Below are 13453 nucleotides of genomic sequence, written 5' to 3'. Positions count from 1 at the left end.
CCCTCATACCAAGGCCAGATAAGGAAACTACAAGAAAACTACAGACTGATATCCTTGATGAATATAAATGAAGAAATTCTCAACAAAATATCAGCAAACCTCATTCAACAGCGCATTAAAAAGATTATACACCGTGCTCAAACAGGATTTACCTCTGGGATGCAAGGACAGTTCAACATATGCAAATCAATAAATGTGATACATCACATTAATAGAATGAAAGATAAAAATCATATGATCATCTCAATAGATGCAGAAAAAGCATTTGACAAAATAAAACATGGTTTCATGATAATAACATTCAGCAAACTGGGTATAGACAGACCACACCTCAACATAATAAAGGCCATATTATGACAGGCCCACAGCCAGCATCATATTCAACAAGAAAAGACTGAAAGCTTTTCCTCCAAGATTAGGAGTAATACAAGGGTTCCCAATCTTAACACTCTTATTCAACATAGTACTTGAAAGTCCTAGCTAGAGCAGTCAGGTAAGAAAAAGAAACAAAAGGCATCTAAATCAGAAAGGACGATGTGAAATTGTCTTTGTTTGCAGAGGACATGGTCTTATATATAGAAAGTCCTAAAGACTCCAGTAAAAAACTGTTTGATCTACTCAACTAATTCAGAAAAATTTTAGGATACAAAATCAACATACAGAAACCAGTTATGTACACTAACAATGAAATATCTGAAAAAGAAATAAAGAAAACAGTCCATTCACAATAGCTTCAAAAACGGTAAAATACTTAGGAATAAATTCAGCCAAGGAGGTGAAAGCTCTATACACTGAAAACTACAAGATTTTGCTGAAAGAAATTGAAGAAGACACAACAAATGGAAAGATACTCTGTATTCATGGATCAGAAGAATTAATGTTGTTAAAATGTCCATACTACCCAAAGCCATGTATAGATTCAGTGCAATCCTTATCAAAATTCTAATGACATTTTTCAAAGAAATAGAAAAAACAGTCCTAAAATTTGTATGGAACTGCAAAAGTCCCCAAACAGCCAAAGCAATTCTTCGAAAGAACAAAGCTGGAGGCATCACACTTCTTTTTCTTTTTCTTTTTCTTTTTTTGTATTTCATTTTATTGAGGTAACATTGGTTTATGATGGTATATAAATTTCAGGAGTACACCATTATATTTCAATTTCTGTGTAGACTACATCATGTTCACCACCCAAAGACTAATTACCATCCATCACCATAAACATGGCATCACACTTCTTGATTTCAAACTATAGTACAAACCTTTAGTAATCAAAATGGTATGGTACAGGCACAAAAACACACACAGACCAATGGAACAGATTGGAGAGCCCAGAAATAAACCCTCACATATACAGTCAACTAATATTTGACAAAGGAGCCAAGAATACTCAGTGGAGAAAGAATAGTCTCTTCAGTAAATGGTATTGGGGAAACTGGATAACCACATGCAGAAGAATGAAATTAGACCTCTATCTTATACCACTCACAAAAATTAACCCTAAATGGATTAAAGACTTCAACGTAAGACCTGAAATGTTAAAACTCCTGGAAGGAAACGGGAAAAGCTCCTTGACGCTGGTCTTGGCAACAATCTTTTGGATATGACACCAAAAGCACAAGCAACAAAAACAAAAATAAGTGGGACTACATCAAACTAAAAAGTTTCTTCACAGTAAAAGAAACAATCAACAAAATGAAGAGGCAACCTGCAGAATGGGAGAAAATATTTACAAATCATATATCCGATAGGGGTTAATATCCAAAATCTGTGATAAGCTCATACAACTAAATAGCAAAAACCCAAACAATTCAATTGAAAAATGGGCAGAGGAACTGAACAGACGTTTTTCAAAGAACACATACAAATGGCCAACTGGTACATGAAAAGGTGCTTGACGTCTTTCATCATCAGGGAAATGCAAATTGAAACCACAGCAAGATACCACCTCACACCTGTTAGAATAGCTATCATCAAAGCAAGAGATAACAAGCGTTGGTGAAGGTGTGTAGACAGGGGAACACTTGAACGCTGTTGGTGGGAATGTAAACTGGTACAGCCACTATGAAAGAGAGTATGGAGGTTCCTCAAGAAATTGAAAGTAGGACTGCTGTATGATCCAGCAGTCTCACTTTTGGGTATATATACAAAGGAAATGAAATTACTATTTCGAAGAGATAGCTGCACTCCCATGTTCATTGCAGCATTATTTATAATAGCCAAGATATGGAAACAACCTAAGTGTCCATAGATGGATGAATGGAGAAAAAGATGTGGTATAGGGGCTGGCCCTGTGGCCTAGTGGTTAAGTTCAGCATGCTCTGCTTCAGTGGCCCAGGTTCGTGGCTTCAGATCCCGAGCGTGGACCTACACCACTCATCAGCCATGTTATGGCAGTGACTCATATATAAAGTGGAGGAAGATTGGCACAGATGTTAGCTCAGGGCAAATCTTCCTCAGCAAAAAAAGAAACAAAAAATGATATGACATATATATATATATACACACACACACACACAATCTGATATTATTCAGCCATGAGAAAGAAGGAAATCTTGCCCTTTGTGACAATGTAGATGGAGCTTGAGGGCATTATGCTAAGGAAAATAAGTCAGAGAAAGACACTATATGATATCACTTAATGTGGAATCTAAAAAAGCTGAACTCATAGAAACAGAGTAGAATGGTGGTCACCAGGAGCTGGAGGTTGGGGGAAATGGGGAGTTGTTAGAGTACAAGCTTCCAGTTATAAGATGAATAAGTTCTAGGGATCTAATGTACAGGTTGGTTTTTACAGTTAAAAATACTGTATTATAGGGGCTGGCCCCGTGGCCGAGTGGTTAAGTTCGCGCGCTCCGCTGCAGGCGGCCCAGTGTTTCGTCGGTTCGAATCCTGGGCGCGGACATGGCACTGCTCGTCAGACCACGCTGAGGCAGCGTCCCACATGCCACAACTAGAGGAACCCACAACGAAGAATACACAACTATGTACCGGGGGGCTTTGGGGACAAAAAGGAAAAAATAAAATCTTTAAAAAAAAAAAAAAATACTGTATTATATACTTTAAAGTTGCCAAGAGTATAGATCTTAAATGTTCTTACCACAAAAAAGAAATGGTAATAATGTGATGTGATGGAGGTGTGATAATCATTTGCAATGTATGAGTGTATCAGATCAACACATCCTACAGCTTAAACTTAACACAATGTTACATGTCAATTACATCTCGGTAAAGCTGGGGATAAAGGTTACTTCAGCTGCTGTAAAGGGCCAAGAATAGAGTGGGGAAGGAGGAGATAAGTTAGAAAGCTATTGCAGCAATCTGTGAGAGAGAGTCATGGCTGGAATAGGGTAGCAGTGATGGAGGTGTTCAAAAATGCATCCAGGGGCCGGCCCCATGGCCAAGTGGTTAAGTTTGCACGCCCTGCTGCGGCGGCCCAGGGTTTCGCTGGTTCAGATCCTGGGTGCAGACATGGCATCACTCGTCAGGCCATGTTGAGGCGGCGTCCCACATGCCACAGCTAGAAGGACTCACAACTAAAATATACAACTATGTACTGGGAGGATTTGGGGAGAAAAAGCAGGAAAAAAATGCATCCAAAGGCTATTTCAGAGAGAGTCAACCAGACTTGCTGATAAATTGGGATTTTGGGAGTATCAGGAAATAGGGAAAGGGAGACTCCCTAGGTTTTTGGCCTAAGCAATTGAGTGAATAGTAGTTCCATGGATTTAGATGGAAAAGACTAGAGGTGGCATGGGAAATAAACTCAAGTTTGGACATGTTAAATTTTAAATGCCCTTAGACATCCAAGTAGCTGATAAATAGGCTGTTGGATTTGAGAGTCTGAAATTCAAAGGGGGGTTTAGGCTCATTCGTTTTTAGAAGGTTAATGATAATTCCCTTGGTTATATTTGTAAAACCAGCTCTTTATGATCATGCTGCAAATTGTTTATTATGAAATAAAATTATTTTCATAATTCATAGTTTCATTTTTAAAGATAAAATTCCAAATTGTTTCCCCTCACTGTTTACTGTGAATGTTTATTTTTCTATGTGGATTCACTTTAAGTGGCCTTTTTTTTTAAAGATTGGCACCTGAGCTAACAGCTGCTGCCAATCTTTTTTTTTCTGCTTTATCTTACCAAATCCCCCCCATACGTAGTTGTATATCTTAGTTGCAGGTCCTTCTAGCTGTGGCATGTGGGACGCCGCCTCAGCATGGCCTGACGAGCGGTGCCATGTCTCCACCCAGGATCTGAGCCAGTGAAACCCTGGGCCACCCCAGCGGAGTGCTTGAACTTAACCACTCAGCCACGGGACCGGCCCGTAAGTGGGCTTTTCTAGTACCAATCATCTTTGAATAACAAGGACCTCTTTTACTCTTCAAAAAAAAAAAGTACTGTAGTTTTATAACCCCTGAATTATCACATTTCTGCATAAATGACCTTTGGGTCATGGTCAATTTTTTTTTGTCTCTATGATGGTGTTTTGAGACCTTATAATCCCTCTGTTAACCCTATTTACTCATTGGTAAGGGTTGTAGTTTATAAAATAACAGACCTATATTAAAGATGAAGGGACCACTCCCCCTCTCCCCCAAGTGATGATATGATATAACCAATAAAGCGGTAACTTTGGTACTGACACTAATGACACTTTGATTCTTTCATTTAAAAATGCCTAGATTGGTTAGTTTAATTTTTTGAATAAATAAAATGCATGGAGTTATTTATTAGCCTTGAAAATCAGTCTAGTACTTTTTCTTTGAAATTTGAAAAATGTGCTAAGACATTGTTTTGGAAGGATAACAGCTTTAAAAGTGGAATATTTAAAGAGGCAACGTACAGCCAGAGAAATGAAGAAGGGAAACTTGTGTGTGTGGTTTATTTATGATTTGAAAGGATGCAAGGACTGACCCTCTATGTTATAGTTTACATACTTCCTAGTTTAAAGCACAGGTAAGATGTTAGAAGCTAAAACTTTAGCTTGTTCGTCTGCCTGCAGAGTCCAAATGTTTATGTTGTATTCTTTAATAACAAAATCCTGTGTGCCATTTAAGGCAATTGAGAATGAGCTTGTCAGAGATTTGGGTTCTTAGAAAAAAAGGTTATCATTCAATGTGAAGTGAGTAGTGAAGTCAGCGGGACACCATCTTGTATGTACATTAGACTTAATAAAATCTCCAAACTCAGGCTTGAAGATGTTTATATGCATACTATTCAAGTTTTGACTCTAGTCCTGATCTTCCCCTAAATCCATGTTCATCCAAACCTGTGTTACTCAAAGTGTGATCCGTGAACCAGTGTCAAGTCCACGAATTGTTACTAACTGTGATAAGTACAGAAACTTATTTAAAAACTTTTATAGCAATTTGACATTGGCACAACATCTGTGCATGTGATCATTTTCTAGTAATTTATTGCATTTTACAAAGTATAGGTTTTGACAAATTGGAGGGTGTGGTGGGGAGTGGCAGTTCCCACAGATAGTTTACAAAGCACTACTCTAGATCCTCCTTTTTTTCCCTCAGAAATTCCAAACTCTTTGTATCCGTGTGGCCTTAGTAGAGGCTGGGGGAAAGGACAGGAAGCCCAGTCAGCTCTGACTGTGTGCTGACTGGTGAGTGGAGGTGCTGATTATCTGAGATTATTGTATCTTCACATAGAATTCCCTTTCACCATTTTCCTGCTTCACTCTAACACCAATTTACTGTGCACAAGAATTGCCTGGGGCCGCTGTTAACAATGCAGATGGCTGTGCGGGATCCCCGAACGTCCTCCTTCCACAAGTCTGATGCCCAAGAATCTACATTTTAAACAAACAACTCATTGGATTCTAGTGAATGTTGTTCCTGGATAGGTTGTTTAAATCCGGAGTGAAAGGGGGCACTGTTAATGATTACGTCAGGACAAAATGAATAAACTCAGAATATCCCAATAGGCATACTCAGACATATGGATGCTCTGTGTCTGGGCATATTTTTTGAAATGGAGATTTCATGGGGGCTGGCCCCATGGCCGAGTGGTTAAGTTTGTGCACTCTGCTTCGGCAGCCTAGGATTTTGCCGGTTTGGATTCTGGGCACAGACATGGGACTGCTCATCAGGCCATGCTGAGGTGGCATCCCACATGCCACAACTAGAAGGATCCACAACTAAAAGTATACAACTATGTACCGGGGGGCTTTAGGGAGGAAAAGGAAAAATAAAATCTTTAAAATGGAGACTTCAAATTTAATTAGAAAGTTCTTATTTCCTTTCGTGACCAAACTTAGCTGGATGATGGCTGTTTCCTTTAGTTTTCTCAGGAAAACTAAACAGCCATGGAAGAGTGGCTGTTTCCACTCTTCTATGAATCAACCTCAACTGCAGTGTGTATAGAACTGTCTGGTAAAAGAAGGGAGATAGAATTCAGGGCTTCTAAAGATAGCTGGGAGTAACTTGAGGGTAGGTAGGACTCACTCCTTTAAAGTTGAAGATTCTTTGTTCCTGACTTGACAGATATAGATTTTATTTGCCCTAACCTAAAAACTTAGGACTCTTCTGGAACTTTCTGTTATGTATGTTGTCCCAAGCCAATCTTAATTCTGCTTAGTGTCCCTGGCTCAGCTGTGACCCATCTCTCTTAGCTGGGCAGAATCCCCTTGATCCTTGATTCAGCCTTGCTTTTGCTTTAACTAAATGACTGGTTTACTTGTTTTGTTTTAAATAAGTTGCAGCTGAAGAATTTGAGAGAAAGAAAAAATATCTAAATTTCTTCCTCAGGAGCTCTTTAGGTTGTTGTCACTTCTACTTACATAGCTTTCATGGTATATAAGAAAAATGGGTTTCCTATTTTGTAAACTGTTCTCTGAATGCAACTGAATAGTATCTAAGGAAAATTATTATATTTGTTTATTAAAGATTGGCACCTGCGCTAACATCTGTTGCCAATCTTTTTTTTCCTTCTTCTTCTCCCCATAGCCCTCGGTACATAGTTGTATATTGTAGTTGGGAGTGCCTCTAGTTGTGCTATGTGGGACACCACCTCTACGTGACCTGATGAGTGGTGCCATGTCTGTGCCCAGGATCTGAACCAGCAAAACCCTGGGCCACTGAAGCTGAGCCCGCAAACTTCACCACTTGGCCAGAGGGCCAGCCCCAAGGGAAATTATTTTTATTAGCAGTAATAATACTACTGGTAAAAGTTGAATAATACCTGTGGATCTCTTGTCTCTGGAACTACCTTTGTTATAATACTTTTTTGTCGATTCCAACATATTTGATTTTATGTTATTTCACTTTGTTTTCAGTTTGTTGGCCAATTTCTTTGGTTTACAAAGTGGGAGATTAAAAACAAGTAGGCTTTCTGTGGGGTTCATTTCAAAACTAGGAAAGGGCAGATTGGCTATCTAGAAATAGAGAATAAGAGTTTAAAAACCAAAAAGAGGTAAATTAAGTATGAAAGGAGAGGATTAAGTGTGGAATCTTCTATCTATTTTTTGGATCAAGATTTCAGAGGACTGGTGGTTCTCTGAAGTCATCTGCAAGAAATTAAGATTAAATGTAGCTGTTGATTGAACCTCATGTAAATTTCTCTAAAGAAAGTTTCTCTAAAGCTTATACTCTTAGTTTTGGTAATTCTTTCTACTTTTTCTATTATAAGGATTTCAAACATATTGCCACAGTAGAGAGAACAGTGTTATGAACTTCCAAGTGAGCTCACCCAGTTTCAAGAGTTAGTAACTCGCTACAATCTTTTTCATCTCTACTACTGTTTCTTCCTTGTCCCTCGCCTATTATTATGAAGCAAATCCTAAATAGTATATAATTTCATCTGAAAATATTTCAGTAAGAATCTCGAAACTGTAAAGGATTTTGTTGTTGTTTTACATTTTAGTAAGTTACATTACATTTTAGTAAAAATTTAAGTAAACTTGTTCAGGTATAACCTTTCACCCTGTCTTGGAGACTCAAAGATGAATAAATAAAAGATTCATCATCATATTTTATTTTTGTTTTTCAAGAAGCAGATTATCCTGTTAAAGTAGTATGGTGATATTCCATATGAATAACACAAATTAAGACAAATTTATGGGGCCGGCCCTGTGACCGAGTGGTGAAGTTCACGCCTTCTGCTTTGGTGGCCCAGGGTTTCACTGGTTCGGATCCTGGGCGCGGACATGGCACCGCTTATCAGGCCATCTTGAGGCGGCGTCCCACATGCCACAACTAGAAGGACCCACAACTAAAATGTACAACTATATGCTGAGGGGATTTGGGGAGAAAAAGCAAGAAAAAAAAAAGAAAAGATTGACAACAGTTGTTAGCCAGGTGCCAATCTTAAAAAAAAAGACTAATTTATCCTTCAAATTAAGATTCTTTTGAGAGTGAAAGGGGACACCGTTAACAATTGTGCTAGGAGAGTAGTTGAAATCTGAGACTGCCCTGGGTAAACGGGGATATCCATGATTCCCTGTCTCAAGGTGGTATTGACTGATTAGAAAGCTGCTATCATTTTTCCAGTGAGCTTTGACTAGTCAGAATGAGTCAGGTCATAGCTAACAGCGTGACGAAACCTACCATAGGACTTTCTTTACTTGTAAATAGTACAAAATGGTATGGCTAGATTAAGTCTAAAATTTTTAAAGTACCTGTAGATTTCAACTCGGTTTTTAATAACACTCCATAAAGCTGGAGGTGAAACCACCAGACATAAATCACAAAATGAACCCCTCGTTTTAAAGTTAGCATTTATAGACTTGTGGCTGTTAGACCACAGGGAATCTAAACCGGACTGCGTTATAAAGTAGGTAAATGAGGAAATGATGGCCAATTTTAAAATGTCAAAAAATTTTTTCTGTTAAAGTTGCTAGTTCACTGTGATGTTGTATGACCTTATATCCAGCATAAACTGAAGTTAGTTGTTCGTGTTTCCAGATTAGAGAAAACAACTAGACCTCCCATGCTCAAGGCTATGCTCTGTTACTATCCCAAGTTGTTCTCAGGCGCTCCATCCTGTTAGTGGTATTCTTGTTATCAGTAATATTTTAAGCAACTACTTTTTAAGAATAAAGTCTACATCTGTGATTCCCCTAACCAGGAACTGAAGTCAAACTTCTAAACATATGGTTTCATTAGGTCAGTTATTTGGAAGAAATAACTGCCTTTCTGGTGGTGTGATTTCTTTTTTTTCATTTTCTTTAACCACAGTTTCATTTTTAACACCTTTTCTGTAGATAAAAGATATTCATATCATCCGGTCCCTTGTCTCACTTTTAGCTTATTTTCTGAATCATTTTTAAAGTCTTTCATGTTTGTATGTAAAACATTGTAATTTATGCATATCTTTTAAATGACTTCGACTTTAACTGTGGCCTTTTTAAAAATTAGAATCGATCATTTATTCTATCAGTATATGATAACAGTAAACAAATCTTGGAATTTTTTTCCATGTAGCTGTGGCATATGGATGTAAAATCGTGGTGATGTATTAGGTTCAGTTTGTTACATAAGGAAGTGTGTTCATGGTGGTTCGCTATACGTTTAAGTGTTTTCAATTATTTTTTCTCTCTTTCTAGCTGTCCCCTTTCCTCCAACCCAGCGGCTTACTTTGAAGGAAGTATTTGAGAATGGGAAACCTAAAATTGATGTTTTGAAAAACCATTTGGTGAAGGAAGGGCGACTGGAAGAGGAAGTAGCCCTAAAGATAATCAACGATGGGGCTGCCATTCTGAGACAAGAGGAGACTATGCTCGAAGTAGATGCTCCAATCACAGGTATGAGAAGTATTTGTATGGTGGCACTTAGACTTGAGCTGATGTGAGAAATGATTACAAATAACCAACTAAAATATGCAATAATTTTTCTAGGAATTATGAGACAGTCTTAGGATTTTTTAGTATATTTGTTGTTTGTTGAAGACATACAATTTAAAATGTCTAATAATTCCAATAGGACTAGTCAGTATTGATAGATTGACTATAATTATAGAGCAGTCCAGTCAAAAGCTAAAGTGATTTAAGTTAAATTTAAACTGCAATCCCTATTGCTATAATACCCTTTTCTCTTCTAAGACGTAATTTTTCATCTCACTCTATGTCCTTTTTTTCCTAGTGTGTGGCGATGTTCATGGGCAATTCTTTGACTTGATGAAATTGTTTGAAGTTGGAGGATCACCTAGTAATACACGCTACCTCTTTCTTGGTGACTATGTGGACAGAGGCTATTTCAGTATAGAGGTAAAAATGAAACTGGATATGTTGGATGTATCATATTGTCTTTTTTAAAAAAATTTGCTTTCCATCCTTCAGTAGAAGAAATTAAAATAACACCAATGGAATTTATAAACTTTGTTACTTTCAATAATTAAAGTGATAGAGAAGTGTTTTAATTGATATTAAGAAAATATATTCCTTTTTTTAGCCAGTAGAACATCTGACATATAGAAGGCTATATTAATTCAGCTTTGCAAATAAGTTAAATGTTTACTAGAACTTTCCTCTTTGAAGATAGTGTACAGGCTGTGTGTAAATGACATAAGTTGCTATTCACCCTAAGCAGGGTTTGGATTAGCTGACCTTAATTATAAGACCATAAGCTGCTGGGCTACAGTTAACTGTTAGAGTAACTGCAGTGCTAAATAAGCAGACACTTAGCTTATTGTGGGAATAATTTCTCATACTATTGAGTAAGCACTTTTAGTAAGTGTTCATTGAAGGAAAAAATGATTACAGTTGATGAAGTTAATGAAAACTTAGAATTTACTTTTATGTATTTTGAAAATTAAATGATAAGAAGAAAATCGTTAGAATTAAAACGAAGTGTAAGGTTTTATGTATAAAAGATAAAACTATTTTGCAACCTAATGCAAGGACTGAGTACAATGGAACCACCGCACATTCCTGTTTAATGTCCATTGGGTTCAGCTGTCCATGCTTGGCAAATGAAAGAGAAGTAACTTTGGAAATAATGTAAGCAATCGAATTTATAATGTGCCCCAAATAAGCGTGGGATGAGAAATTGAGTCGGCTTGGTCTTGTAGTCTTTACTTCGGCCTCTCTCTCAGTGTGAGAATCTCACTGTACTAAGTGTGTTTCTGGTGGCTGAAGGTTTATTGTTCGTGCATCATGACTCCTAAATACAAGTCAGCTGTCTCACCTGGTGCCCAACCAAGGAACCTGCAGTTGTTCTAAAGCTGCCAGGAAAATAAAGGACAAGAGAAATAGATCCTACTCTTTGGTGGTATAGGCAGCCTCAACTCATGAATCAGAAAAGTTCAATGTTATCTGCCACTGCCTGAAGTTCACTTAGTGTCATGTACGAGGATAAAAGTTAATGATAGAACTAAGAAAAGAAGCACATTTTCCCTACTGCTCAGGAAATTCCCAAGGTCTCTAAATAGGTACCTGGCATGGGTGGAGATCATACTCACACTATATAATTGGAAAGCTTCCCTATTCCTGTTCACATCATGCTTCAGTAGACAGTAAGTCAAAAGTATGGATGTTTGAAAGATACATTGAATGTTTACTTCTTTTCCTGTTTGCTAGCATGAGGAAGTTTTAGGGGCTGAAGAGAAGGAGAATACAGATTTTAGTGAATTTTTAATTAGTTATTTTATGTAATGAAACAACTTTTTAAAAAGATAAATATTGTAGCAAATCATCTTTTGACTGTTAACTCATATACTTTAAAAATAGTTTCAGTGCATCAGTATATTCAGTAAAGCGCACACACACAAAATCCACAATGATTTTTTGTACACATATACTATGTTCAGAATATTTTGTTTTATATACTCTTTTCCTCACTCATCAACGAATGTTTCCTGAGTGTCAATTTTATGGCAGGCTCTGAAGATAAAATAATGAACAAGACTCATGCTCTCTATGGGAGCTGACAGTTTCCCAGAAAAGTTACACTGGTGAGTAGATCTTTCAGTGTAATGTGAAAGTGTTTAATTATCAGCAGGGTTCTTCATATTAGGGCCTAGCACAGTGCCTGACACATAGTAGGCACTCAGTTAATATTTGTTGAATGAATGAATGTTTATAAATCATAGTTTGTATTTGGCTTTATCCTGTTACTTGATGTTTGGCTAACTTAAAATGTTTTCCTGGAACATCTTAAGAGATAAATGAATCAAAACTTTAGAATGACAGTGCTATTTTATGCCAGTTTTAAAACTGAACTGTAGGTGATATCTAGTGTTAGTTGAAAGTCACTTATAAACCACTCAAATTATAAACTTATGTAGGCTATAGCTTAGTTCACTATGATACAAGTATATACTTCAACAGTAATTTTTTATCAATGTCCTTGATAAGGCTGAATGTGATGTTTTTGTCAAATGAATGAAAATAAGGTAATAGAATCACTATTACAATTTTTTGTTGTAGATAATTCATGTCTTTTGTAGAAAAATTGGGAAATGCAGAATCTAATAAAACAAAAACTATAGTAAATCAGAGATAATTAATGTTAACATTTTATTATATTTCCTTGCAGTCTTTCTTATTTTACATTTGTGTATGTATATTTTAAAGAAAATTGAAATCATTTTGTGCATTCCTTTTTGTACCCTTTTTTCCCCCCACTCAACACTGTCTTGAAAGCATTTTTCTCTATCATTAAAATTTCTCCAAAAGCATGGTTAGTGGTATAAATACCATAATTTATTTCACTGTTCCTCTATTGTTGGATAATTAGATTTGTAGTGGGTACTGCTTATTGCCTATTGCCTACCTTTTATCTCCTTCTTCCTTACCATCAAAATCCCTATTTTATTCAGATAAATGAGATTGGGGGTTCAGAGAGAACTTTTGACTTCAGGGAAGGAAGGCCCTTCTCCCAGCCCCAGAGAATGAATTCTTGTTGGTCTGAACTGGTCATGGCAATCCATTCCCTGTCACCGCTGCTTGCTCTGGGGGTACACATGGAATCTTGTTTTGCCCAGTAAGGTACAAAGGGAACTGTTCTGGGTGTTTTTGTTGTGTTGTGTTGTGTTGTGTTATGTTGTGTCTGTGTGTGTTTTGAAACATTTTCTTTCAAGATGAGAAGACTCGTGCAAGGTGAAAGCTTTTGGACCCCCTTTCCACTATGTCACTTCAAATGTGGGTGTGTTTACTGTAGCAGCCATTTTGTGACCATGAGGAGGTGCTCTAACTAAGGATGACAGGCAGAGCTGCTGTGAATCACAGATCAAAGAGGTAGAGAGGGCATAGTTTCTTGGTGAGGATGCTGAGCTGGAAACCTGGGTGTCTTACCTCCAGATTTCTTGTTTCATGAGGCATCTAATGTCTTTATGGCTTAAGCAATAGTTAATTGGTTATTGCATCACTTGTACTGTAAATGGTCTAGTTGTTTTCCAGTTTTTTTTGTTCTGCATATTACTACAGTTAACATCTTTTTGATTACATCTTTGATAGCATTTCTGGTATTTTCTTCAATCAGGTTCTTTTTTTTTTTTTTAAGGTT

General features: G+C 37.2%; 1 protein-coding gene across 9 annotated transcripts in view; it reads left to right on the top strand.

The window, feature by feature from the left end:
- The window catches only part of PPP3CC (protein phosphatase 3 catalytic subunit gamma), a 97759-nt gene that overhangs the window by 32931 nt on the left and 51375 nt on the right, over positions 1-13453 (top strand). For all 9 annotated transcript variants that reach the window (XM_070505219.1, XM_070505217.1, XM_014867148.3 and 6 more), the window contains exons 2-3: positions 9556-9753; positions 10091-10215. In XM_070505219.1, the coding sequence (XP_070361320.1) occupies positions 9726-9753; positions 10091-10215 (153 nt within the window). In that variant the 5' untranslated portion in view covers positions 9556-9725. The remainder of the gene's footprint in view (positions 1-9555; positions 9754-10090; positions 10216-13453) is intronic.

This window comes from Equus asinus, chromosome 3, assembly GCF_041296235.1.
Source record: "Equus asinus isolate D_3611 breed Donkey chromosome 3, EquAss-T2T_v2, whole genome shotgun sequence".
NCBI lineage: Eukaryota > Metazoa > Chordata > Mammalia > Perissodactyla > Equidae > Equus > Equus asinus.
This window is presented reverse-complemented; position numbering and strand designations above follow the sequence as displayed.